Source organism: Macadamia integrifolia, chromosome 9 (assembly GCF_013358625.1).
Source record: "Macadamia integrifolia cultivar HAES 741 chromosome 9, SCU_Mint_v3, whole genome shotgun sequence".
In the NCBI taxonomy this organism is placed as follows: Eukaryota; Viridiplantae; Streptophyta; class Magnoliopsida; order Proteales; family Proteaceae; genus Macadamia; species Macadamia integrifolia.
The window spans coordinates 613,935-639,213 of record NC_056565.1 but is presented as its reverse complement, the minus strand read 5'-3'; the positions used below and the strand labels follow the sequence as shown (position 1 = coordinate 639,213).

At 37.9% G+C, this 25,279-nt stretch overlaps 2 protein-coding genes, 1 long non-coding RNA gene, 1 other non-coding gene and 1 pseudogene across 5 annotated transcripts; 3 read left to right on the top strand and 2 right to left on the bottom strand.

Annotated features, from left to right (window-relative positions):
- Positions 1 to 1,029: 1,029 nt before the first annotated feature.
- Positions 1,030 to 3,036, top strand: LOC122088955 (annotated as a pseudogene).
- A 258-nt stretch (positions 3,037 to 3,294) lies between these two features.
- On the top strand, positions 3,295 to 3,366 carry TRNAG-UCC. Its single transcript has one exon. It is a non-coding gene; the product is annotated as a tRNA-Gly (tRNA).
- Positions 3,367 to 3,634: 268 nt separating this feature from the next.
- On the bottom strand, positions 3,635 to 9,269 carry LOC122088701 (lipid phosphate phosphatase delta-like). Its single transcript, XM_042658019.1, has 8 exons — positions 9,007 to 9,269; positions 8,792 to 8,887; positions 8,625 to 8,699; positions 8,408 to 8,538; positions 8,168 to 8,271; positions 7,917 to 8,045; positions 7,712 to 7,827; positions 3,635 to 4,217 (listed from the first exon to the last, which is right to left on the bottom strand). The coding sequence occupies exons 1-8, from the start codon at positions 9,181 to 9,183 to the stop codon at positions 3,831 to 3,833; spliced, it is 1,215 nt and encodes a 404-aa protein (XP_042513953.1). The 5' UTR covers positions 9,184 to 9,269; the 3' UTR covers positions 3,635 to 3,830.
- A 4,510-nt stretch (positions 9,270 to 13,779) lies between these two features.
- On the top strand, positions 13,780 to 18,294 carry LOC122088844. Of its 2 annotated transcripts, none has more exons than XR_006143169.1 (6): positions 13,780 to 14,486; positions 14,650 to 15,943; positions 16,068 to 16,155; positions 16,261 to 16,478; positions 17,679 to 17,851; positions 17,962 to 18,294. It is a non-coding gene; the product is annotated as an uncharacterized LOC122088844 (long non-coding RNA). The 2 variants fall into 2 exon arrangements; XR_006143170.1 differs by having other exon boundaries at positions 13,781 to 14,486; positions 16,261 to 16,334.
- A 610-nt stretch (positions 18,295 to 18,904) lies between these two features.
- Positions 18,905 to 24,992, bottom strand: LOC122088954 (nuclear transport factor 2-like). The gene is made up of 7 exons (XM_042658336.1): positions 24,921 to 24,992; positions 23,534 to 23,758; positions 23,164 to 23,419; positions 22,098 to 22,219; positions 21,939 to 22,004; positions 21,459 to 21,540; positions 18,905 to 19,346 (listed from the first exon to the last, which is right to left on the bottom strand). The coding sequence occupies exons 1-7, from the start codon at positions 24,990 to 24,992 to the stop codon at positions 19,150 to 19,152; spliced, it is 1,020 nt and encodes a 339-aa protein (XP_042514270.1). The 3' UTR covers positions 18,905 to 19,149.
- Between the last annotated feature and the right edge of the window lie 287 nt (positions 24,993 to 25,279).

The following is a 25,279-nucleotide window of genomic DNA, read 5'->3' as shown; positions in this document are numbered from 1 at the left end:
AAGAATAAGAAGAAGTCTAAATTACTTAACATATATTCCCACATGAGATATGGGTTTCATCATAAAATGTTAATGTGGCTTGGGGATTTATGTGTGAGAAAATATATTTAGTAAATACTAATTTTTCACCCCATAGATGGTGTGAAATGGGTTGATCATGGTTACCATTACGGGAGAGGAGAGGATATCTCCCGATGATTCGTTCTGTCATGAAATTTATGATAGGTGGCTGATGGGAATGGATCTACTAGACGTCCTACATGTGAGGACGTTGTCCAGGTAAATGCACGTGCAAAACATCCATTCTAGTGGCTGATAGCCTACGTGAATAGTGACGTACTAGGTATAGAGCTATCAAATTCAAAATCTTATCTTCTTATCCACATGGAGACACCCGAAATGACCCAACTTAGGCACTGTTTGACAACGTTTGTGCCGTTTCTGTGTCCAAAAACAACAAAAACAACTTTTCACGTTTTTGAGAATAGAAACGGATTTTTGGGTGTTTGATAAACTTGTTTCTGAAACTGATTTTTGCGATTCGATCATTTTTCTGCTACAAATGAAGGCGACCGTCGGTGGCTTTTCTTTCACTGCTTTTGGGATTGAGGAATTTTATTGGACTTTTTACCATGGTTGTTGTCCAAAGTCGTTTCTAGAAATGACGAAACATGTATGACTTGTTTCGTCAGTTGCTTTTCTAGGAATAGAAATTGATATACATTTTGATTTATATTTCGAAAAACAAGAGAAACGGAACGACTTTATCAAACGCTATTTACGCTGTTTCTCATTTTCTGGGAATAAGAAAATGCAGAAACAACAGAAACAGAACGTTGTCAAATGGTGCCTAATTACCCAAGTGCTCCCATCTCTCCTCCTTTAAAGCCTCGAGGCCTCTCCCTTCCAAACCTTTTCAGCCTCCAATTTCTAGCTAAGGTTTTAGTCCGACCTTCATTCCCTGAAAGTACTTGCACATTCCTTTCTTTCCTTCATTATATATTTTTTCTTCCACTTCTCATAGAAGAAATGGGAGTTGTATTTCTGAATCTAACCTCCAGTACTGTTGTGGCAAAGTTTCCAAGGTCGACAAATAAGGGTACTCGGTGTTGCGTTGATGGGTCTTCCTGGAAAAATAAGAACAAGAACAGTACTACTACTGTATGTTGGCAGAGAAATGGATCTGTGACAACTTCTGGTGGGTTGTGGACAAAGAGATTGATGCTCATACCAACCACAGGGAAGAATATTATTGAGCGTGGAAGGTGTGTGGTGAATGCGGGAAGCATGGACTTATCATCAAATGAGAATCCTAAAAATGACTTGCATGTGAAGGATTTGGTTCCTTGTAACACGATGATGGAAGGCTCTGAAGGTATTGGGATTGTCAAGTTTCTTAGAGGAAAGCGGTTTTTTATTACCGGTGCTACTGGCTTTCTAGCTAAAGGTAGTATATATATTTATTACTGATTTCTTATTTTTGATTCAAATTGATTTTTTTTTCTCATTTTAACTTTAAATTTCAGTTCTCCTAGAGAAGATTTTGAGGACAACGCCTGATGTGGGTAAGATCTTTCTCTTGATTAAGGCACAAAACAAGGAGGCAGCAATGAAGAGATTGAAGAATGAAGTATATTTATTAATGAAGAAGTTGTGATTTATTTTTAATTTAATTAGTGTAAACTTTGGTATTATCTAATTAATTTGTTTTTGTGTTAAGATCATAAACGAGGAAATTTTCAAGTGCCTGAAACAAATTCATGGGAAATCGTATGAATCATTTATGCTGAGCAAGCTGGTTCTTGTGATGGGTAATGTCCGTGAATCTAATATTGGAATGGAAGAAGAAGATATAGCTGAACTTGTAGCAGGGGAAGTCGATGTGATCATCAACTCAGCAGGCAATACTACTTTTGATGAAAGGTACGTATGTACTTTTTGATTAAGGGTCATCCCAAGGAAGTGATTTAATTAATTCAAACTTGGAATGAAACTCGTTAAAAATGGTTTTCTTTTTTCAGGTATGATGTTGCCCTTAATATAAACACAAGAGGAGTTTCCCGACTTATGAGCTTTGCGAAGAGATGTGAGAAACTTAAACTCTTCCTGTAAGTGTCAACTGGTAAGTAGAGAAATTAATTATGCAACCATATAGATCGGGTCATACCGAGGTTGAATGAGAATCATTCAGATTAATGATGCATTACTATGTTTCATCTTAATTATATGTACGTACATGTACATGCATGTAGTTAACGGTCAAAGTAAGTTGTATTTGAATCACATGGGGATCCAACATTTATGGGGTGTGTGAGATCCATTTTTGATTGGCAGCCATGGCAAAGCATGGTGGTGCATCAGGGAAGCCAGCTGACATGAATATTTACCATGTTGCTTCATCTGTCGTGAACCCACTAGTGTTCGAAGACTTGCTAAGAGTATTCTCCTATGAACATTTCAGTTCCTCCCCTTTCATGGACTCAATGGGAAGAGCAATTCATGTCCCAAGAATGAAGCTATTCAGTTCCATGGATGATTTCACCTCACATATTTGGAGAGATGCCATCCAAAGAAGCAAGCAATTACAGATGCCTGCATCTGCTGCTGATTCCAATGGGAAACTAACTCATAAACTTGAAATTGCATGTAAGAAAGAAGTGGAGCGATTAAAGCACTTGGCTAAAATATATGAACCATACACTTTCTATGGAGGAAGGTGAGAAGCTGCTACCTAATCCTGTTCAAATTTACAAAAGAATTATCTTACTTGCTTTTCTTATAGCTATCCTTTCCTGATGATCAGATTCTAATGACCAGGGAATAGCACTAGATCATTATTATTATTATTTTTGAACCAGGTTTGATAACACAAACACTGAGAAGCTGATGAAGGAGTTGTCTGAAGAAGAGAGGAAGAGCTTTGGATTTGATGTAAGAAGCATAGATTGGCAGCATTACATCACAAAAATTCATATTCCAGGTCTGAGGAAGCATGTAATGAAAGGGAGGGGGAATGCCCCTGATATTAAGGCATAGTTTGTTTCATGGAAATCGGTTGTTATACTCTTTAATTTCTCCCCTTCTCTCTTGATGATCTAATTAGTAAATAATGGGAATAATTAATGACTCATATAATCTGAGTTCATATTTTTTCATCCCCTTCCTTCACAATTCACACTCTTTCACTTCTATTATATCAAACAATATTCCCTTTCCAACTCCCATAATAATAAGAATAATAATAATAGAAGTATTAATTAATTTAATTAATACGTTTACCCCCATCACCACCAAGCGTTTGTAGTCCAACGGTTAGGATAATTGCCTTCCAAGCAATAGACCCGGGTTCGACTCCCGGCAAACGCATTGTAAATATCTTTTTGATTTTTGATGACAGCCATTTCAAACGGTGAGGTTTCGATTCTTGTGCTGATCTGATTCCAATACTCCAATTCTCAATTTCTTTGTTTTCCATCCTGATTAATATTGTTCTTCTCAAGAAAGGATTTCTTCATCCTGTGAATCATCAATTTCTTAATAAAAAGTAAGTAAATACAACAGGAACCCCAACCCAAACACAAACATAACCCCCCCCCCCCTCTTCTCCAAAAAGCCTTCCCCAAAAAGAGTGTAATGGGTACAACCTCTACTAATGAATTTTTATTAGCTGATGTGTTATTTGAATGATGGCTTGAGTATATACATAAAAGAGAACAATGATCTCTCTGGATTGACAAGAATTTTGTGTGATAAAACAAAATCAATAAGAATGTACATCCCTATTGCAACCACAGGAAGCAAAGGTGCAGTAACACATGGGCATTTGTCCATTACAACCGTAGGAGAGAAAATAGAGGTGGAACGAGGTCAACTAACGACCATGCAAGAATCGCATACTGAAGGAACCTTATGCCTGTGTCAACATCAAATGAATCCCGAGGGGAAAAGAGAATCTTCTGGCTTTCATAATCCTCCACACTTGCAGAACTATTTAGTTGAGGGATGTATCTGGATGATCTTATTGGGATACCTAAAGTGTTTGCCACCACAGGAAGCATCCATTTAGCTAGTGCCTTGCTGCAGAACTTCACAAGAATTATTGCAGGAATGCCAACAAGTACCCTTCCTACAAAAACTCGGACAGAAAGTTGTGGGCTACAGATGTGTTGGATCGCTTCATGGTGAAACTGGAGATAAGTTTGCTGGAATCCAATAACCTGGACAACATCTAAAGTTATATTTTTCTTTACATGAAGCAACAAAAAGAAGCTAATAAAACATATATTGACAAATAGAAGAAACCACGAAGAAATAAAAATAAAAAATACTCATGTCTGACTCGCAACCTCGGCTGCATATTTATTTCTGATGTCTACTACATGTATTTTTTTTTTTTCTTCTCTTTAATCACATGGCAAACATGATAAACTTGTTTTCAGTTGATAACTTGCACAGAATTCAATATGAATTTGCATGGTGATTCATCTATCATGGCTCTCAACTCTAGGAAAATAACTACTGCCGCAATTTGTTAAAGCTCCAAGAAGAAGCCACTGTTTTAGTCACAAGTCTTGACAACCAATGGAACACAAGGATTCCAAATTTTGTATCAAATATTCAATATTGAGATTTTCATATTTTGATCAAGAGAAATTCCATGGTGCTTATGGACTGCTGGTCTTAACCCAGGATAAAGAATGGGTCTATAAATCAGGTTGGCTGCCAGCATTCAAAAACCTTGGGCCAAAATGTGTTTTACAATGAATCCTGAAAAAACAGCATTAAATATGGTCGAATTGAGAAACAGGCTTCATCCAGCCAACCACAATTAGCTGGGATAAGGCTTAGGAAGTTCAGTTGAGTTTAGTTTTTAATCCAAAGAACAAAAAATCAGAGACTGCCTATTTGTTTAAAAATAAGCCTTCTAAACATCAGTTTAAAGCTACTGGTATTGACATGGCAGTCATATAATAATCTACCACAGATATATCAATTCTCTCGTCATTTTTATCTTTAGTTGCACCCATGTTAGAAGACAATCAAATGGGGATGCCCATCAGCTAGCCAGATGGGCACTTATTAATAATGTATTTTGGGAGGTTATCCATGTGTCCTAGCAGTTTATCAGGAGTTGGAATGTCTAGCTAGTCATGTTTCTGACTCTATTCTGCTCTTCTCATTAGTTCAGCAATAAAGTTTCTTTACAGCCCCATGTTCTCAACAATGTAAATAGTTGATATTGCTGAATATGTACTTGGACTCAGCACAGACAATAAATTATGCAGTTTATGCTTTATTTTCTAAAAGATCCATCCTTTTCCTACAACTGTGCATCTTGTTGAAAAGATAACAATTCTTCCCCTAATCATCAAGTAGTATGTAGGGATTAGATATAATTCCCGTCAAACAATGAAGGTGGTAAGGTCTATAGTTTGTATAAGATTATATTGGTCAATGTCATGGGTTTGATACCATTTAAGTACCACAAAGAAAAGATAAAATCTTGTCAATTGGATTAAGAAGCCAGTACTGTTTTTATTCTACAAATAACTCATGTTTTATCAACCTTCCATATACTCTTTGGAAGTTATGCTTAGGAAGCCAATTCTTGGGTGGAAGTTCTTTAATTTACGCTTTTAGCATCTTGATTTGGGACCTCATAGAGTAGCTTATAAGTCTGCTTCATTCCTCTCTCTCTCTCTCTCTCCCTTGAGTCCCTCCGACCCCCCCAACCCCATAGGATATCATTTTGTTTCATATAGAAACAAGAGGTTTGGTTTTAGTGAGAAACAGCAATAGCCATTCAGTGGATTCAGACATCTAAAGATGCCCTACAATACTAACATTAATGTCTCAGATGATATGATGATACCAATCCTTAGTTTCAAATTTCTATTAGCTAGTTTTTACCAGACTTCGATTAATTTTAATAAATTATTTTGGCAAAAATACCTTTAGTACATTAAAACTATTTTTAGTTGATTTAAAAAAAAAAACTACCACATTTTAGAGGTTACAAAAACACCAGATAATATCACATGACAAATTCAAAGAATAATTGAAGTATACGAAAAACTATTATTCATAGCCAATATCGATATCTTAGATTGAACACGTAAGGAGAGAGAGGGCAGTGGGGATCATGTAATTGGGCAATATGCACAGGCAGGGGTGTCAAATGGTTGGTTCAGTCGGGGCCTTAATCGCTTCTAACATCTGAGGCACCAGACTGAAACCAACTGATTATTTAATGGGTCCTAAAAGCCAAGAGCAATACCAGCAAATAATGGTTGGTTGGTTATCATTCTTTAATCAGATTTGGATAATCAGTCCTCGATCGATCAGTTTTTGTCTAAATTTTGGCTGATTGGTCCTTAATCAGTTCGGTTTCTGTCAGGTTGTTTAACAGGTCATCATCAGTCGGTCTATTGGGTTAATCAGGTTGGACTATGACTGATTTATCCAAAATTTACATTTCATAGAACCAAAAAACTTAACAGTTGTTTCAGATTCAGTTTTATTTGGTCGGTCTCGGTTGGGCCTGTCAGTGTGGGCCTGAAATTGACACCTTTATACACAGACAAAAAAGAACGGTATACTTCTCCTCCAACATTTGAATGTGCAGCTATACAGTGTCCATACTATTCTGACTTCTAATTCCTTCAAGTTATTTGTAAGGAATTATGAACTTGCCCCAGTCATTTGAAATTTTATGATGGCTTCAACATTCTAATTTGAAGCTTCAGATTCTACACTTTGTTCCAACTCCTCATCATGTTCAAGTTTGGTGCAGAGGATGTTGAGCTTCCCCACTGACACTTTTAATATGCATTTACAGTTTTGTTAAAGGATGAAATATAACTAGGCATAGATAATAGGGATTTAGGTCAAGGCACTGTAACTGTCAAATTGGAGATGCAGATCTAGCTCCTAAAGAAAGATTGATTACTTTAGATTTGGGAAGTGCAATTATAGCGTGTTACTCATAAGTTTCTTTTCTTTCTTACCTATTGTAGGGGAAAAAAAAAAGAACACATTGTGAGTTTCAGTTAAATCGATGACATAAAGCATATTGTTTGTAACTTGTGTCACATTATGCCCAGGTTCTCTCTTGTGATATCCACAAAAGGTAAGGAATTTCTTGGTTACACATTAGCATGCAATATTTAATAAATTAATTCAAAACAGAAGAGAATCTAAGGCTCTCTTTGGTATGATATCTATTTGTATTTATTAACTATTTTTTTAGAAATTATTTGTGACAATAAATTATGGACCACAAATAGTATTCATTTGTTTACTATTTATAAAATATATTATATAATGAGAAAATAGGTTTCAGTTTTCACCCTCAACTTTGAGCTTCGAGCGAGAGAGATGATATGATTTGGGGTTTTTTATTAGAAAAGTATAAAACATAATGAAGTTGTCTATTTACCATTAATTTTGAGTAGTTTAGCACACGTGCTCATTTAAGGTAGCAAAAATCAACATACATTACAAATAGCTTGAGAGTAATTTGTGATTTGTGATTTATTCTAATTTATTATAAATAGAAATAAGTGATATAAATTATACCAAACACTTGTAAAAATAGAAATAAGTCAAATAAATACAAATAGAAATCAAACCAAAGAGAGCCTAAGAAACAGAGGCAAATGTGATTATTAATACAAGTAGGTGTAAGAGAAAGAGTAGAGTTTGCACTTACCATTCCCAATACGACACCATTGAAAGATGTGTGATACTCAAAACTTGGGGTGGGACGCTCGGGGGTTGGATATGCAAAGAGCAATAAGAAACTAAAGGTGGTCCAGAAGGAGGAGACTGCAAGGGGAGCAGTGATGCAAGAAAAGTTATTAATTTCAAATAAATGGTCATAAACAAAAAGCATGAAGAATTAGTAGTGTGCATACCATTCTGTCCAGAGACTATAAAGTTGTCCATGTATTCGTTAACAATTAGCCAAAAGGCAAGGATCACCAGTCCAATGACAAGTCCTCCTAGGACATCGACCACGCTGTGCATGCCAAGGTAAATTCTACCTAACAAGAGACAAATTTGAGTTCTGTTTTGGAATTAACAACAAATTGGAACTTTGTTTTCATTGACATCAACAGTAAGGAATAACATATAAAGTAGCTAAAGAATGATAATGTCAATTTACCCAAGCTAACGAGTCCTACAAGCAAACAAGCCACAGTAACTCCAGCCAATGCTTGAGTAGCACCTCTATTATCGACAGAATACAGAACATAGTGCAACAAGTATCTAGAACAGCATCCAATCCAACAAAGGAGTGATTAAATTAAATATGTTTACATCAATCTTGCAAGAGCTGCCGCAACCAAATTTATATAAGCAGAGGAAAATTAATGGAAAGAAAAATAGAATAAAGAATTAGTACCCAGCCAGGCAAACTGTGTTAAGAGTGTGAGAGGAGGGAAATCCGTATTCCAATGCGTTTTCTTCCTCATCTTTGGTAGCGGTTAATCTCCTAACAGGAGGAGAACTGGGTCTAGGAGCAGAGACCACATCCTATAACACAAGCAACCGATCATGACTTGAATTCAGATGAATACGAACAAATTAAAATCAAAGCTATTGGGAGTGGAAGCCAATACCTTAACGGAGTTTCCTAGATAATCACAGAAAGCCATCAACAAGGTCATCTGCCTGGCCAATTTACAGTGTCCACTCTACAGAGTTTTGCCACATATGAGTTAAAAACATAACATTGGTTACAAGATCATCAAATATAAGGGTTACCATGAAAGGGAAAAGGACATACCCAGAAGAGCAGAGGAAGAAAGGCAGTGTAGAAGGTCACAGAGACAACGCCCGAGAGACCAGTGAATAAGGCGTCCAAGAAAGGATGCTGGAAGCTCTGCAGAACCCAGGAAGCAATAATTAATCCCAAGAAAATCAGATAGAAAAGCGAAACATGATTCATAAAATTAGTGTGTAGTGCGTTAAGGGATTAAATGGGAAGCAGGTTGAGCTGACCTGGATCTGAAGGATGAAAGGGGTGTCTGCAGTGACACGCTGAGTTACCCATTGCTGGGTGAGGGATCTAAGCTTGTGGGTAACGTTGAAGTGTGAAGCCACGACATTCCACAACAGAAGAGCTGAGAGAAAAAACACCTGACATAAAGCAATGCTCCATAGAGCAATGCTACCCATTCTCCTTTATCTCCTCTCTTCTTCTATGGCTGAAAAAAAAAAAGGAAGAAATAAAGAAAAATGGACCCAAAAAAGCCTGGAAGCCCGAAACTCTGTGGTTAATGGCGAAAAAGCCTGGAAGCCCGAAAGAATGGGCAGAAATCCAAACTTCCTAAGAGAGAGAGAGAGAGAGAGAGAGAGAGAGAGAGAGACAGGACACAGAAGCCAGACATAACGAAATACAGACAGAAGTAGCAAAGTTGAGTACACGTGGCACGGTCATGCCAATAAACGGGTATAATATTTTATTACGTGGCAGCTTTATTCGACTATTTTCTTAATTCTTAAGTAAGAAAAGAAGGGTCAAGTTAATCATGGTTTTTTTTTTTCGATAAAATATTAATCTTGAAATAAGAATGGCTATAATGTCCTAGGATATATCGGTTCTTAGTAGGGGTAAACTTGTTTAATAGAATTTTTTATTAAAATTAAGGATTAAATCGTCCGAATCCATTACAATTGAAATGTATCGGTACCGATGTACCGATATCTGATTTTTTTTTTCGATAACTCCAATATCTGATTGATCCAAAATACCGATAATAATGGATGTTGGGGCAATGAAGGGTTGAAATCGTCTGCAATTCCGATCTCGTACAATTCTGTGCAATACCACCTTCAGGTGGTGACACGTGTATTGATACCAATACAATGGCCCAGATCTGGTACAACTAATAAAACATTAAATCAGTAAAAAGACATTTAAATCATATCTGGGTCATTGTATTGGTATCAATACACGTATTACCGCCTGAATGTAATATTACACAGAATTGTACAAGATCGAAATTACAGACAATTTTTTTCCGGCAATGAAAGGATCGTGTCCGTTTTTTTTTTTGGGTAAAATGAAAGGTTCGTCTGGGGTCGGCTGTGGATGGAGTGTCAATGACGGCCAGTCCGGGTCAATAGGGTAAAAGGTTGATGATGTTTGATAATGTTGAACTTTCAGTGGACCCCCACATAAGATCATCCGTCGCCATCTGACCCTGTGGGACTCTCTGTCACTTTCCCATTGGATTCCAAACTTTCTAATGGCTATGCTCAACTTATTTAATTTTTTTGGTAAGACTCACCTTGTTTAATTTAGTAATGGCAAACAAGGTTCTAAAAGTCGGATCGGATCCGGCAGTGACGGGCGGATCAGATTGGTATTAGTTTGATTAATTCATAATCTCCGGTCTAATCCTGATACATAGGTAAAGTCCAAAGGTAAAAACTAATAAAAATTTGATTTTTATTTAGAATCAAATATAAATCTATATGATATGATTTGATAGAAGCTGAGTTAGATTGGTATTCATCTTGATTGATCCAAAGATCTATCCTTAATTTTAGAACTTAAGTGTCAAATAGTTGGTCAATCTAATTGATTGAATTGGGTTAAATCGAAACCAGTTCAATAAAGAAAAGATCAAATCACTTTCAATTTTGTTTCGTTTCTCTTATCGGAGATGATGTAGATCAAGATGCATGAGGTGCATAAGTTGGCGTAGCTGAATAATCAATTCTCACACCTTATAAAATGGTTATTCATAGTCAAACTGGGAAAAAGCCTTCCCTAGTCCTAAAAAAACCTTCCCCTAGTCCTAATGTACCATCTCCTTCTCACCTAGAAAAAGCCTTCCCTAGTCCTAATGTACTATCTCCCTCTTACATGGGTTTTTATTGTTTTTTTTTTCCTACTTTAATCATGTGGGTTCATATGAAACATATCATTCCTCGTTTGAGTGGCAAAGAAAGAGTCATCATCGAAATCATATCTTCCATAGAAAAACTAAATTTATGTAATTCCCATCTACTACTCCCGCTCAATTCCATCTCAAAATCCAAACTGAGCTCATCCTAATGTTTTGTTTGTTTACCTCCCCGTCCCCCTCCTTAAAGATAGTGATTGGTTGAGGTTTCAGACTAATCTACATTAGTTAGGGTTTGTGAGATTTATAATAATCCAATTTATACCATGGGGTGTCTACAATCTTAAGAAGAATGACTATGGCACGACTTAGCCGCATCCAATCCTAAAGGATTTTCTTGTTATTTTAAGTTTTATGATGCCTTATATGTTACTTATCATTGACGTGATAATCGACAAGATTTTGCATTTTGTTTTGAATTTTTGTTTGTTCTAGTTTTGTAAATGTTATGTTAAGTTAGTTTCGAATTCTTGACCTGTTTTGAAGATTGATCAACTCCGACATATTTTAGTGGCTACTCAAATAAGAAGTTTTCTGAGATCTATGATGAAAGCAGAGGAACCCAACACTGATCTTTTATGGGGGGGGGGGTTCTTGGTTTGACCAGATTGACTGCGATTTGGAGTATATAATGTGTTGTTGTCTTCTTGAGAAAGTCATTGTATTTTGGGGGTTTTTTGAATTAGGGTTTCAGGGCGAGTTTTCTCGCCGATGCTTGGGTGTATTCTCTTTTTTGCATACTGAAACATCTTCTTCTTTGCCTAAGGATGTAGCACACCACATCGGTGTGTGACATTCGTTGAATATCAGTGTAGTGAGGATTTATTGTCTGTTTATTTTCGTATTTTCTTGGTGTTTGCTCTAACATGTTAATATAATGGTTTCTTATTTTTCCATACAATAATATTTAATAGAAAAAAAAATCCCATTGAATTTATCTATGATAAGTATTCGTTCCTTGTTGACTTGTTTGGATAATTATTCCTCAAATATTTTTTTTTTTTGGTAAATTATTCCTCAAACAAGTACTTAAATGACAAACCCATTAAAGATTAGTTGACACTAGTTATAGAGTTTCTCTCTCTTGTAAAATGCAATACATTAATGAATGTTAGCGCATTCATGTAGATTAGAGAGACAAGGGATTTCCATGGTTGTAATACACTGAATCCATTTATTGGGTAGGAGGAAAAGTGTGGCTAGCTTGTATATGAGCAGTTGATATCATTTTTAGGATAGGTGAAGGAGGGAAAATGATTTGTCTATCTTCTCTCTTGTCACCACGTGACTAAGGAAAGGATACATGTGAGCATCTTCAGTGCAAGATAGTGTGAACTTTCTGCATCTATTGTGTATATACATACTAGAGGGTAACCTTCTTTCATTCATATGTTTTTTTTTATTTAAAAAAAAAAATTTAATATTAGACCATTTTTTTTTCTAGGTAGATAACAGCCACCGATTGGAAAATGATGTTTTGGATTAGACTGAATTTATATAACCATTGGGGTCAAGATTACATCTTTCCAAATTGGTGGTTATGAAAAAGAAGAAGTTTAATTGATAACAAATTAGTCTCAGCGGTTCCTGTATATGGTTTTGGAATCTTTCCGCAGAATTTTCTTAGGGCTGTGATCTTTTGAGATGTGTCATAACTCATAACCATCTCATCTATAAAAGCCAAATAGGTAATATGTTTGCCCATCCTTTGAATGGACTTTATTGTAGTAGTTAGGTCATTTGGCCTATTGTTTGATACCGTGTTTCTTTAATCATCATCCCTTGGAAAGATTGATGGGTTTAAATAGGTTGTGGGGTTAGTATGGGTTTATCGGGCTAGTCAAGTTGAGGATGTAGATATAATTCGTTAAAGAAAAAAAAATTTGAATTTTGTCCTCAAGAGCCTGAGCCGGAGGTTCGGCCTTTGAGAATCCAAGCTACAAGCTCAGCCTTGGTAAACACATGGCACAGCTCTTTTACTGTGCGCCGGCCGCGCCAACCGTCCCTTAATTGTGGCCGTTCTTTTGGATGAACCTGGCCCTTAATTCCACCACCTTATGGCTATAAATAGGAGAACCCCCATCCTTCATTACTCAATTGTGGTGAGATCGTTGAAGCTCGACTCGTATCGAAGGAGTGATCGGTTCGGCTTATTTGCAGAGAAAGTTTCGGCTCAGATCCTCTTCATCAATGAGTAAGTTATTTATTTAAAGTATGACTCATACTCGGTGTTCTCTTGAGAACTTGCTTCAATACGTTCCTAGGCGAGGGGATATGACTCATACTCGGTGTTCTCTTGAGAACTTGCTTCAATACGTTCCTAGGCGAGGGGGTGGTCATTCCCGAATGATTGAACCATCCCTAGACGAGGTTATGGTCGACCAACCTCCTTCCCTAGTTGTAATTTGGCCCGAGTCTTTTAGAGGGTTCGGCCCGATCTTGAGAATAAAGAGCCTACGAACCATCGAGCGAGTGTACAACCTCATATGAGAACGAGTCTTCAGAAGTTGGTGGTGACGAGGGCTCGGCCTCATCCTTTGGGTCGTGTCTTGCCGCCAGTAAAATTTTGGGAGCTCTCTCGATCAGTGAGTGCCCTAATTGGCATCATAAAAAATACGGGATTCCTGAGGACGCCATGATGTGGGCCCAACAAGAGGGAATCAACGGACTCTAACGAGGATGAGGTGTCCCTATACGAGGCAACCTTTAGAACTACCTCAGAATCACGGTGCCTGGCCTTGTCTGTGAAGCACTGGATCACTGGGTATGGCACCCGGTCAGTTGATGCCAGACTTCCGGAGGATCCTCTTGAGATTTGATGTATTAACGTTGGAAAAAAGAATTTTGGGAAAATTACCTGATTACCCAGTATTGGGTTTGGTTTTACCGAAATACCCACGATGGGTTTCACTCAACATATATACCCAAAACCAGTTTGCGTATTACCGAAATACCCAAAACAGTGGAAGCCGTACGTCAGAATTCGTATCCCTACGCATTGCACTCGATTCATGTTCCAATCGGTGAAAAAAATTCCGATTTTGTTTCTAATCGTCTTCTACAATCGATTCTTTAAAGTCCGATGATCCGATCGCGTCTTGAGGGCTTAAGTTTCTGTTCGGTCCATGTATTTCCGAAAGGGGAAAGAATGGCGATGGTGATTTCAGTTGTTCGGAGTCTTCGGACTATGGATTTCCGAGAGGAGGGAGATTTGTAGCTGGTTTCAGGAGATTTAGGGCTTAAATAGAATGGAGGGAGAAGCACGGCGGGAGAAGGACTCGAGGGAGAAGAATCCGTGACTCACCCATCGACTTCTCATTCACACACAGAGAGAGACAGAGGAGGGGAGAGAACCGGTGCTGCGTTCTCTGGTCGCCATTCAGTTGGAACGATTCTGAAGTTTCTTCTCTTGGAACCGTTTGTTGTTCCTGTCGCTTCTTCTGGTGCTGCTCCGGCTCCGGCTCCGGCTCCGGCTCTGCTCCATCTCCATGGGAGAAAGACAAAGGAGGGGAGACAACTCAGACCCACGACATCGTTCATCTTCTTCGGGTTGGATGTTCATCTGAGGTGAGCAATCTCTACCATTGCCAATTAATTATTTTGTTTCGAAGGTGGTTAGATGTTGACATTTTTATTTTACAATAATGTTCTTGAGTGCCATTTTTTTTTTTTGTTAAATATAGTATAATGCATCTGATTCTCATCAAGTAAAATCACTTTATTGCTGTAGGTCCAACTATCCTGTCCAATTTTACAAGTTTCTCTATTTTGTCTCCACAAGATAGACACAGAGAGTAGATTGCAACTTTAACCAATGGAATTAAGGAGCTTCAGCCATTTGCATTTTTATTGGGGCAATTAAGAATGGTATGGTGGAGAAAATCATCAATGTAGATTCTCATGGAAGACCAGCCCTGAGGTTCAAAACAATAGAGGCTATATATGAATCTGAAGATACCAAAAATCTAGGTTCCTGCACAACATTTCAGCAGCAAGGAAGGGGGTTGATGAGTTCGCCATTTGGTTGTGGTGGGGTCAAGATTGACAGGCCGGTTCTTCTCACAGATGGCAGATGTTATCAAAACTGACCCTGAACTGTGTCATTTAGGCAAGGATGCTTGTGATGCCATAAGAAAAGGTGACATGGATGATCTTTGCTTTAGTGAAATGACATTAAGACAGCTTAAGGACAGATGCAAAACAAAGAAAAGGAAACTTCCAAAATCTGTTGAACTGAAAAAAGAACCAGGCTGTCATCTAAGTGAATATTATGCAAAATTGGAACTGAAGGAAGATGAATCTGACCTGGAGGAAAGTCTCAGCAGTTGGAAATTAAAGCTGAAAAAAGTAACGGCCAAACGGAAGTGCATTAAGAAAGAAGTGCATTCGCCTTCCAAATCTGCTGTTTCAGTTTCAGCATCTGAACAAACTCCAAGTTCACCTCAAAGTATTGGGGATCTAACTGGATCCATTAAATCTGAGATTGAGATTTCAGAAGTGCATTCACCTTCTATTTCTGCTGTTTCAGTTTTAGTATCTGAACAAACTCCAAGTGCCCCTCAAAATTCACCTCAAAATACTTTGGATCTAACTGGATCCATTAAATCTGAGATCGAGATTTCAGGACCTGAGTTTTCAGAGTGTCATAATTTGGATGGTTTTACCTTTGGTGCTACTGTCAATTCCCACTCTGTAGTTGATATCAGTGCAAACCGATCTGATGAAGTGGCAGGGATATGTGAGAGAAGTGAGTTGGCCATTGGACAATCAATTTTTCTTACTACAGAGTCTCGAAGTTGTGTTGTTACAGAAGTTTCAATCGAATGCTTGGATCAAGACAACTCTTTCAGGGTGAATATGAATCTACTGATAGTGGAGACGTTGGAGGGCAAGCCATGGTTAGTAATGTTGTAGATGATTCAGTATTGTCAATTGGAGCATCCATTGATAAAGATATATCAAGTACGGACATTGTTCTATATGATCAATCCAATCACGTTTCAGAGTTGATCTGGAAGGGTGAGGTAATATATTTGTTGTATCTGCGTGTAATATAATATTTGTTTTTGTCATGCATAAAAGATATGACCACTAATTTTTAGGTTTTTAACTCAAACCTCATATGCTCTGTTCATGGAAATGTAGCAGTGTCCATCGAAGTGCTTCGGTTTGTTCTCTAGTTCGACTGCCCTTCCACCAACTCTGCAAAATTGGATTTGGTATTCGGAGTTGTAAGGTTAGGTTTTTAAAACCAGAATCTGTCATTCTCTATTTTGTGTTGTGAAGTTTATTTTTAGGTTTTTTAACTCAAATCTCATATGCTATGTTCATGGATATGTAGCACTGGCGATCAAAGTGCTTGGATTAGTTCTCTAGTTCACCTGCCCTCCCATCGACTTTGCAAAATTGGATTTGGTATTCTCCTCCTCCTCTCTCTCTCTCTTTCTGGCTTTCTCTGAATGTCGCTCTCTATTTGGGGAAGATGGGTCAATTGGCTTTATCTACCTTTCTCTGAACTAACCCAAGAATTACTGGCCAGTTGCTCAGTTTCTGTATCAGGTTTGATCTATTTTTTCATTTCTCTTCCCTTTTTACTTCTTGTTACTTCTCATCAATTATCATTTGCAATTGATGGACATGCAGTAATTATATTAGTGTTTTTTTATAGAACTGCTCATGTTCTCCATACAGATCAACTGTAAACTGTATGATTTGATCTGAAAATTATTCAAATTCAAAGTCCTGACAGGTTAATTGTCATGTGGGTGGTTTCAATTTTTCAATTGAATGTTCTAAGTATCTCCACCTATTGAATAGGTGCACTCCATAGGTTCCTTTCATAGTGGATCTATTGTAGAAATTAGTGCCTTGAGTGATTTTGTCATCTGGGTATCTGAAAACATGGTTAAGGGTCAGATGAGCCACAGATTGTACGCTTAGTTCAGAAGGGGGCCATAAGTTAATAGACATCCCCTTACATGCAAGGTCTGATACCCATTTTTGGGTGATTACAGAAATAGTTGCAGGTGTGCTTACTGTCCCAATTTCATGGACTGCAAACATGTACTGCAAATTATCCAGTAATAGGTGATTGTGAGCCAAATTCACAGTATACTGTTTCACAAACCTCTGTATAATGCGGAGATCACTGCACGTCTGTTCTATTTATATGTATCTATTCATTAGGTAGATTCATCCATCACCTATCTGCAAAAAAAATATCCCTTCTTTCACCATTGTCCTATATTACAGAAGCATAGAAAATCTTGTCAGTTGGCAAACATTTCAAGTTTGCAGTCTGAAGACTTGATTAAATGAAAGAGTATGTCCTTTCCCTTGGGTGTAGGGGGTTGGAACAGATTCATTAAAGGAGATGTCCCTGGCCAAAAGCTGATACAATCGCATCTCTCCAGCCATCTGCTGTATGCTGTTTCTTTTCTGTAGTATCCCATCCAAAAATTCATATTGAAGTTATAGACAAGATGGAAGGGGTCATCAAATCGCTTAAATCTTTTAGAGCTACTGGAGTTTCCAATTGAGTCGTGCACCTCATTCCCAGTGAATCTCTGTAGGGAACATGTTAGAAGCAGGGAAATTTTTTATTTTTTATTTTTTATTTTTTGGTGCAAGAAGCAGGGAAATTAAACATGATCATTCCTTGGATAATTGATTAGAACTCAAGTTGTTGAGACCTTGTCATTTGTTACACAGTGCTCCCTAATCTTGCTTTCTGAAGTATTTTCGCTGTTTTTACGACAGTCTAAAGGAGACCCGCAAGGAGCTGAGGAATACTACTCGCGTGCCATACTAGTAGATCCAACAGATGGGGAGATCATGTCACAGTATGCTGAACTGTTGTGGGAGCTCCACCATGACTGGGACCGAGCTTCAAGTTACTTTGAACGTGCAGTCCAAGCTGCACCTGAGGATAAGTATGTGTGTTTTATATGTTTTTAGATTGATTCTTCTCTATATGACCAAGCATGTCTTACAATGTATTGAATCTAAATTTGAAGAAATTTTTTTCCCTTCTTCTTGGCAGCCATGTGATTGCAGCATATGCTAGCTTCTTGTGGGAAACAGAGGATGAAGAAGGCAGCTTGCCACAGGATCTTGTTGCTGTGCCAGCTTACCAATTTGCAAGTGCTTGATTCTGGCATAAATTGATAGAGAAACTCAAAAACTCTCTGGGATGGAATTACAGTATTGGAAATTTCAAGTCCATGATTTCTTTTGAAACAAAAGAAAGTTCTCTTTAATACCTTTTGGTGTATTTAAGGGAAAGGAAGTACTCTAAATTTTAATTTCTGTGGGGGCATTTGGCCATGAATTTACAATTTCCTCATGGGAATTTAAAATATTTTCTTTTCTGTTCTTTTCTTTTCTACTCTTATAATTCCCCCACCCCTCCAAGTGCTATGGGACCCATGGAAAACTTGGAGATGTGGGCCAAACTTTTCTCTATCTGTCATATGGCACTCAAATTTTGTGAACAGTAGACCCCAAGATTTTCCGCAATAAGGTGTGGATCCAATTACATCCAATTAGAGTTTCCTTAGGTTCTTCAAGGACAGTTCCTCTTCTCTCAATGCCCAACTTTTGATCGTTTTGGCAAAAAGACTATCAGCCTAACCATGCTACCAAGGACCATGCAAATTTTATGGGTATCACCCAAAAGTTGATGCCTATGATGCACATCCTTTTAGTCCTCAACCTTCTGCTGAAGTCTCTTGGGAACTTTCTCAATCATATAATGACACCAAATTACACAGTTCCACAACTCTCATCATCAAGGCCACAGTAATGTAAAGCTTGACGCGGTTATGAACATGAAGCTCAACCCCGACCTTTCATTACCATATTTCTAATTATTTTAATTGGTATCTGCCACTCTACGAAAGAGAAATTGAATCCATCCCTCATTGACCCTTTTTATGATGAGAAAACTAATCCAAACCCAGAAAAGGGAAAAAGCAGACGACATATTTCACTGGAGAAAATTTATATGAAACATGCTTACCTTCCCTCTTATCCAATTGAAACATCAATGGGGGAAAAAAACATTGGGGAATAAAATGCCCACACTCAAAAATCAGTGGCGCTTCCACTTGACACCTCAACTAATTAAATTTCAAAATGAGACTCACAGGAATATCAACATTTTTTTTTCTTCTAAAACCATGACAGGAATGTTATCTATGAGAAAACCACCTCTCCCCACTTAGGAAAACTAATTCATAGGCTCTGATGGGTTCTGCCCATTCCTTGATACTGGTCTTGTACCCCTCTGGTAGAAACCATTCCCTCGAGGTCTGTTGTTATAGTCCCTCTCAGCACCATCTTGGCCGTTTCCCCTGCCAACACTACGACCACCAAAACGCCACCTTGGGGCATCTGTCTGATAGCTGCTCCTCCCTCTACCCCTTCCTGTCGAAACAATTCAAATGCCAGTAGACTGTTAAGAGAATTCAACAACTAAATAAGTAAAGCCAATGAGAGGAAAAAGATGTTCTAACACTAAACTGCACTCAGAACTTGAGAACATTCTCGATAAATAGATTAACATCCAAATGAGAAAATAGAATTTCCGTAAAATAGCACAACTCATTTTAAAACTAATTTCACTCTGGTCATATCTGAAATAAGCTTAATTATTGCAGAGTAAAATCTAGCATTTGCTCAATTATATACCTAGGAAGCAATAGACACTCCAAGACAACCAATAATTTTGAGTTTCATTTTTGTGTAGGGGGGGGGTGGGTTGGGCCGGCGGTGGCGGTGGGGGAGTACGAGCCTGCAGAAAGTAGGGTGACCAGATGAGGTACTCATTGATTGTAGAAAAGAATTGAAGGTGACCAGAAGAGGTACTCATTGATAAAAGGTCACAGAGGAGAGTTGACAGCAACCACACAATTAGGTCGAAGGCTGAAATTGCCAGTATTATGACCAGTCTCAGTAGTCCTGTTTCTTTTCTTTTTTTAATTAATCTTGGTATGATCGTTCATTGAGATATATAGTTTTTCTTTCTTTTTTTTTTTTTTTTTTTTTTTTTAATGATGAGATATATGGTTATTGGTGCCATAGGGCTTAAGCTATAATATTCTGAACTTGTTTGAGTGAGGTTATTCCTGTAGTTCTCTTATTATAACAGAAACATATATACATTGAGAGGGATATCGAGTAGGGCAATTCTTCTCCCTGTCAATTCCTCGCTTCCACCATATTCTCATATTTTCTTCTTCTGTTCCTCTTCCTTCTCTTATACTTTATCCATTGCAGATTACTGTTAAAATTGTTGAACAAGAATTACTCAGCTCAGTATATATCAACAGTAACAACTACTACTGGCAACAAAGAATTGGAAAACAGCAGAAATTTCTCAGCAGCTACTTTAGACAAAATATTACGTCTGATATATCAATTTTTCTCCTGCCGACAAGTACAGTGAATGTTCTACAAAAAATATCTATGAAAAGTTGTCACAAAGAGGTCCCTGCCTCACGGAATAACAAAAAACATTTCTTTGAGGCTAAACTTGATGTAGATCGATGGTGGTTGAGAGAAATATTCAACACCAATCTGTCCATGTTCATACCCTGATTGACCAGCCTTAATTGGAGGATGATACTCTCCAGAATATTGTTCCAGATTTAGTGAATAGCAATCAGCTTTGTTTAGGGAAGGTATTAGCCATCGGTTTACCAATTGAAGGAAGATGTTTCCAGCCTTGCCTGTGGATCCAGTGCCAACCGTTTTTGGATGTCGGGTTGCTTTCGATTGTGGACTTCTAGAAGATCCCAAGCCAGCTCGCAGAAGGAGATAATTCAGGACAGAAGTAAAGAGATAATCTAGGATTGATTTACTCATTGCGGTAAAGACTAATGAGCAGGTATTTACCCAGAATTGGTGGGCTCATGACAACTTGAGTGGAGTAGATTGAGTTCAAGACAATTGCTTCCTTGCGTATTGAAACCATTGTAATGGCTGCGAGATGGAGTGCGAGGTGAGAGACCCTATGAGCAGGTGAGAGGCCCAGGGATGGTTCAGAGGCTCAACCCGAATCTATCCATCTTCTTCTATGTTTTATTTTCTTTTAAATTTTTAATGTTACTGCATTGCTGAATCTCATATTAACCTACTGCTAGCTAGTACCTACGATCGTACTGTAGGTTTGGTTATCTTTGACCTAGTCCTACATGAAAACTCCATCCAAGCATTCTAATAACATGAATACCAGAAAGCAGCATTCCTTAGGCAGAACCAATGGTGGTCTAACAGTGTATAGTGATGAGATCAAATAACTTCAAGAAAGTAAGCTATAGATGCATTACTTCAAATATATTAGTGAGAGGGGAAAAGGGGGGGGGGTATTTGGGATCCCTGTGGCTTGCATAACCCAGACTTCATATTCATCAGAAGTCAGTGATCCAATCACTAAGGATGAAGTCGGTGATCAAAGCATTAAGGATGAAGGTTCATCCTTCCACAAGTCATCATAGCTTTACTAAGGTAAAGTTAGGGTAGTGCAATGAAACATACTTCCTCCTCGAGATGTGCTACTGCTGTTTGCTCTCCGCTCCTCAATGTGTACTTGCCTCCCAGCAAGCTGTATTGGAGATGCCTACAGAAAACCAGAGCCAAATAAGGCTAACATTATGGAAATACACCCATGAAATATAAAATTAGATCACGCCAGATCTTAACTCCAGAAAAAATGGCGGAACAAAATTCATGTAGTCAATCCCATTAAGTTCGGAAAAGGCTAAGTCGAGTTGCGTGTTTGACTACAGAATAAATAAGCATGACATAGGACAGATTCTTTTCACTTGGCAAAGGAAGAAGCAACTAAAAACTCAACTCAAATCCAATGTATTAATAATGGATCCAAAAGACAGTAGCTGACACAAAAGTAAATGTTATCGGAAGAGTAAAATATTTCCACTAGGGAATTTAAGATTGTACAGAAGAACTTAAAATATAAACTGACTAATAACAGCTTCTTTAGGAGAAGTTGCTAACCTGAATCGCATTTTGAACACCATGGGCATCTTCGAATTCAACAAATGCATAGCAAACACCAAATTCCTGCATATATTCGCACATGGGTAGACATCAATTCCATAACTTTCAATCTTCAAATGGAGGCATTCCATAGAAAGAGAAGCAAAGAGAAAGGACCTTGCGGTGTCTGATGGCCACACCCTCAGGTTTGATTCTGCCAAAGTTCTTAAACTCCTGCTCAATCTCAAACGAAGAAATGGTAGTGGGCAAGTTCCTCACATAGACAGATCTCACTTCACCTGAGAAGGTTCACAAATGAATCCCCCCAAAAAAAAAATATGATGCATTCGTTTCATTTAATTTTTTGGAAGGTGTGTAAATTTTAAATATAATTAGTAAATATTTTGCTTATTTTTTTAAAGTCTACAAATGAAAAGAGAAAGCAATATGAAATTTTAAAGGCAATTGCCACATGTCAAATGACATTTAGAAGAATCCTATTAATGACGAAACACCAATTCAACAGGAATTCCAGAACCGTTTCGACAAATTTGGATCAACTGAAAATTTTAATGAAATATTGGAAATATTAGACTTAAATATAACCACAGGAAATAGTACCTATAATTTGACATATGAAGCAAATTGCAACAATCCCGACTTTCCTACAAAGAAATGAGGATTCCAAAACACTCAAAGAAAAAGAAAATATAACTCTAGTTATTTGAAAGCAATAACATTAATTTTTTTACAATAAAAAAAAGGACTTGTGCTATTCCACAAATTTTGAAATATAAAGGAAAGAAACAGTAACGACCAAAACATTAGATTGCCCATCAATACGGCTTTCAATGGGTCAAATACAAAGTGGATAAATATGGATCCATATTTATAGTGAACATCCAATTAAAGATGAAAAGGGAAAAAAAATCCAAGGCTTTGTCAAGATTAAGCCCATGGTGCCATTTTTCGTAACTTAAACATATACACATAATCCCTGTGAATTATATAATCTCTACAAATAAAAATTCTATAAGTTATATAAATTAAACTTATCATATAAGGGAAGGGTATAAGTTATAATATGCTGCACCAGCACAAAATTCCTAAAACAACACTGAATGGACAACAACAATTTAGTCATATCCTATGCAATTCAAGGACTTCTCAATGATGTTTTATTCCCTGAAATAATGTCCCAACACATAGAATATATGAACGGTATAGAAGAGGGGCAAATAACCTTCTTCATCTATGGCTGTGACTTCATCCGTTGCTTCACCACCAAACTTGTCAGAAACATTTATTGATGAAGGGTAGGACTGTGAAGGGTTAGACCATCCTGCACCAGACTTTTCAGGAACGCTTACGGAAGAAGGGTATGACTGTGAAGGATTAGGCCATCCTGCAGAATTCCATTCTGAAGTAGGTGCCACACCCTTGTTTAAAGATGCCTGAGGAGCTACTGATGATGCAGATTGACCTCTTGCAACCCGCAACTATCAAGTATAATAAAAACACCAGGAGGACAGAATAAAGTCAGAAAGATAAACATGCACACAAACAGAAACACATTTAGCAAAAGGAACTGCAATTAGCAGAGTGTAGCATACAATAGAGGCATAAGTCTGCTTCGGAGGCTCTCCAACAGGTTCCGCAACAGGCGCAGGAGCATCTTGGACAGGGGGCATCGCACTTTGAAATGCAGCTGTCATCTCTTCCACAGCAGTTTCATCCACTATGTTTTCATCCACAGCAGCTTCTTCCACAGCAGTTTCAAATGGATCACTTTCTTCCAGATGATTTGATGGCACAAACCAGCAGGCTGGATTTCCATCCTATTTTAAACCATAAATTCCTGACCCGCCACAATTTTCTTATGAAATTGAAATTTTCTACTATCAAACTCCAGTTTTAGTTTAACAAGAAAATCTAATCTCATCATTGTTCCTCAACTATTAAACCATCGGTTAACCATTCCAAACTGTTTCATATAAGATCTTAAACCATTTCCAGAAACCATAGAGCATGTTGTAATTCCCTTGATTCCATTGAGGCATTACATCAAACACCTACTAGGCTACTAGTCACCAACACTACAATGAACCATAACTATGTACTCTATTTTTTTAGTTTGAACAATTGAACGTGCCGTTCATAATAATAATAAAAAAAATAATAATAATAACGAAAGACCCATGTACGGTACAAAGATCAAGATATAAGTTTCTGTGAATTCATCGAATAAAAGAGAACAAGAATGAAAATGCTATGAACCAATATCAGAAATGTGACTCCCATTCTCAAAGGAATAGTAAGAGGTTCGAACGAACCAACATGGGAATGGGATTCGTTCCATTCTCTGTGTAGTGGGAAAAAAAAAATTAAAAGAACACAGATTACAAAAACAAACTTAGGTGTAAGACATGGAAAACTGAAACATCAAAAGATCATTGCTTACCTCAAGTTATGGGAAGAAGATGACCGATGGTAAGGTTTGTTGATCCCAACAGAGCACTCACGCAGACCCACGAACAAACATGGGAATGGGATTCTTTCGATTCTCTGTGAAGTGAGAAAAAAAAAGAAAAAAGAACACACAGATTACAAAAACAAAAAACGTATGACATGGAAAATAGGCTGAAAACAAAATCTTTGTTCACCTCAGATGAACATCCAACCCGAAGAAGATGAACGATATCGTGGGTCTAAGTTGTCTCCCCTCCTTTGTCTTTCTCCCATGGAGATGGACCGGAGCCGGAGCCGGAGCCGGAGCAGCACCAGAAGAAGCGACAGGAACAACAAACGGTTCCAAGAGAAGAAACTTCAGAATCGTAAACTGGAGGAGAGCACTCACGCAACACCAATTCTCTCCCCTCCTCTGTCTCTCTCTGTGTGTGAATGAGAAGTCGATGGGTGAGTCACGGATTCTTCTCCCTCGAGTCCTTCTCCCGCCGTGCTTCTCCCTCCATTCTATTTAAGCCCTAAATCTCCTGAAACCAGCAACAAGTCTCCCTCCTCTCGGAAATCCATAGTCCGAAGACTCCGAACAACTGAAATCACCATCGCCATTCTTTCCCCTTTCGGAAATACATGGACCGAACAGAAACTTAAGCCCTCAAGACGCGATCGGATCATCGGACTTTAAAGAATCGAGTGTAGAAGACGATTAGAAACAAAATCGGAATTTTTTTCACCGATTGGAGCATGAATCGAGTGCAATGCGTAGGGATACGAATTCTGGCGTACGGCTTCCACTGTTTTGGGTATTTCGGTAATACGCAAACTGGTTTTGGGTATATATGTTGAGTGAAACCCATCGTGGGTATTTCGGTAAAACCAAACCCAATACTGGGTAA

Coding starts and splice junctions, on each gene's coding strand:
- LOC122088701 (XM_042658019.1), bottom strand. CDS start 9,183: ATGGGTAGCATTGCTCTATGGAGCATTGCTTTATGTCAGGTGTTTTTT. Junction 8,046..8,167: donor TGTAGGACTCGTTAGCTTGG/GTAAATTGACAT, acceptor GTCTCTTGTTAG/GTAGAATTTACCTTGGCATG. Junction 4,218..7,711: donor ATGGTGTCGTATTGGGAATG/GTAAGTGCAAAC, acceptor GATGTTGTCCAG/GTTATTGGATTCCAGCAAAC.
- LOC122088954 (XM_042658336.1), bottom strand. CDS start 24,992: ATGGCGATGGTGATTTCAGTTGTTCGGAGTCTTCGGACTATGGATTTC. Junction 22,220..23,163: donor CACAGCCATAGATGAAGAAG/GTTATTTGCCCC, acceptor GAACCTTCTCAG/GTGAAGTGAGATCTGTCTAT. Junction 21,541..21,938: donor GTGTTCAAAATGCGATTCAG/GTTAGCAACTTC, acceptor GGTTTTCTGTAG/GCATCTCCAATACAGCTTGC.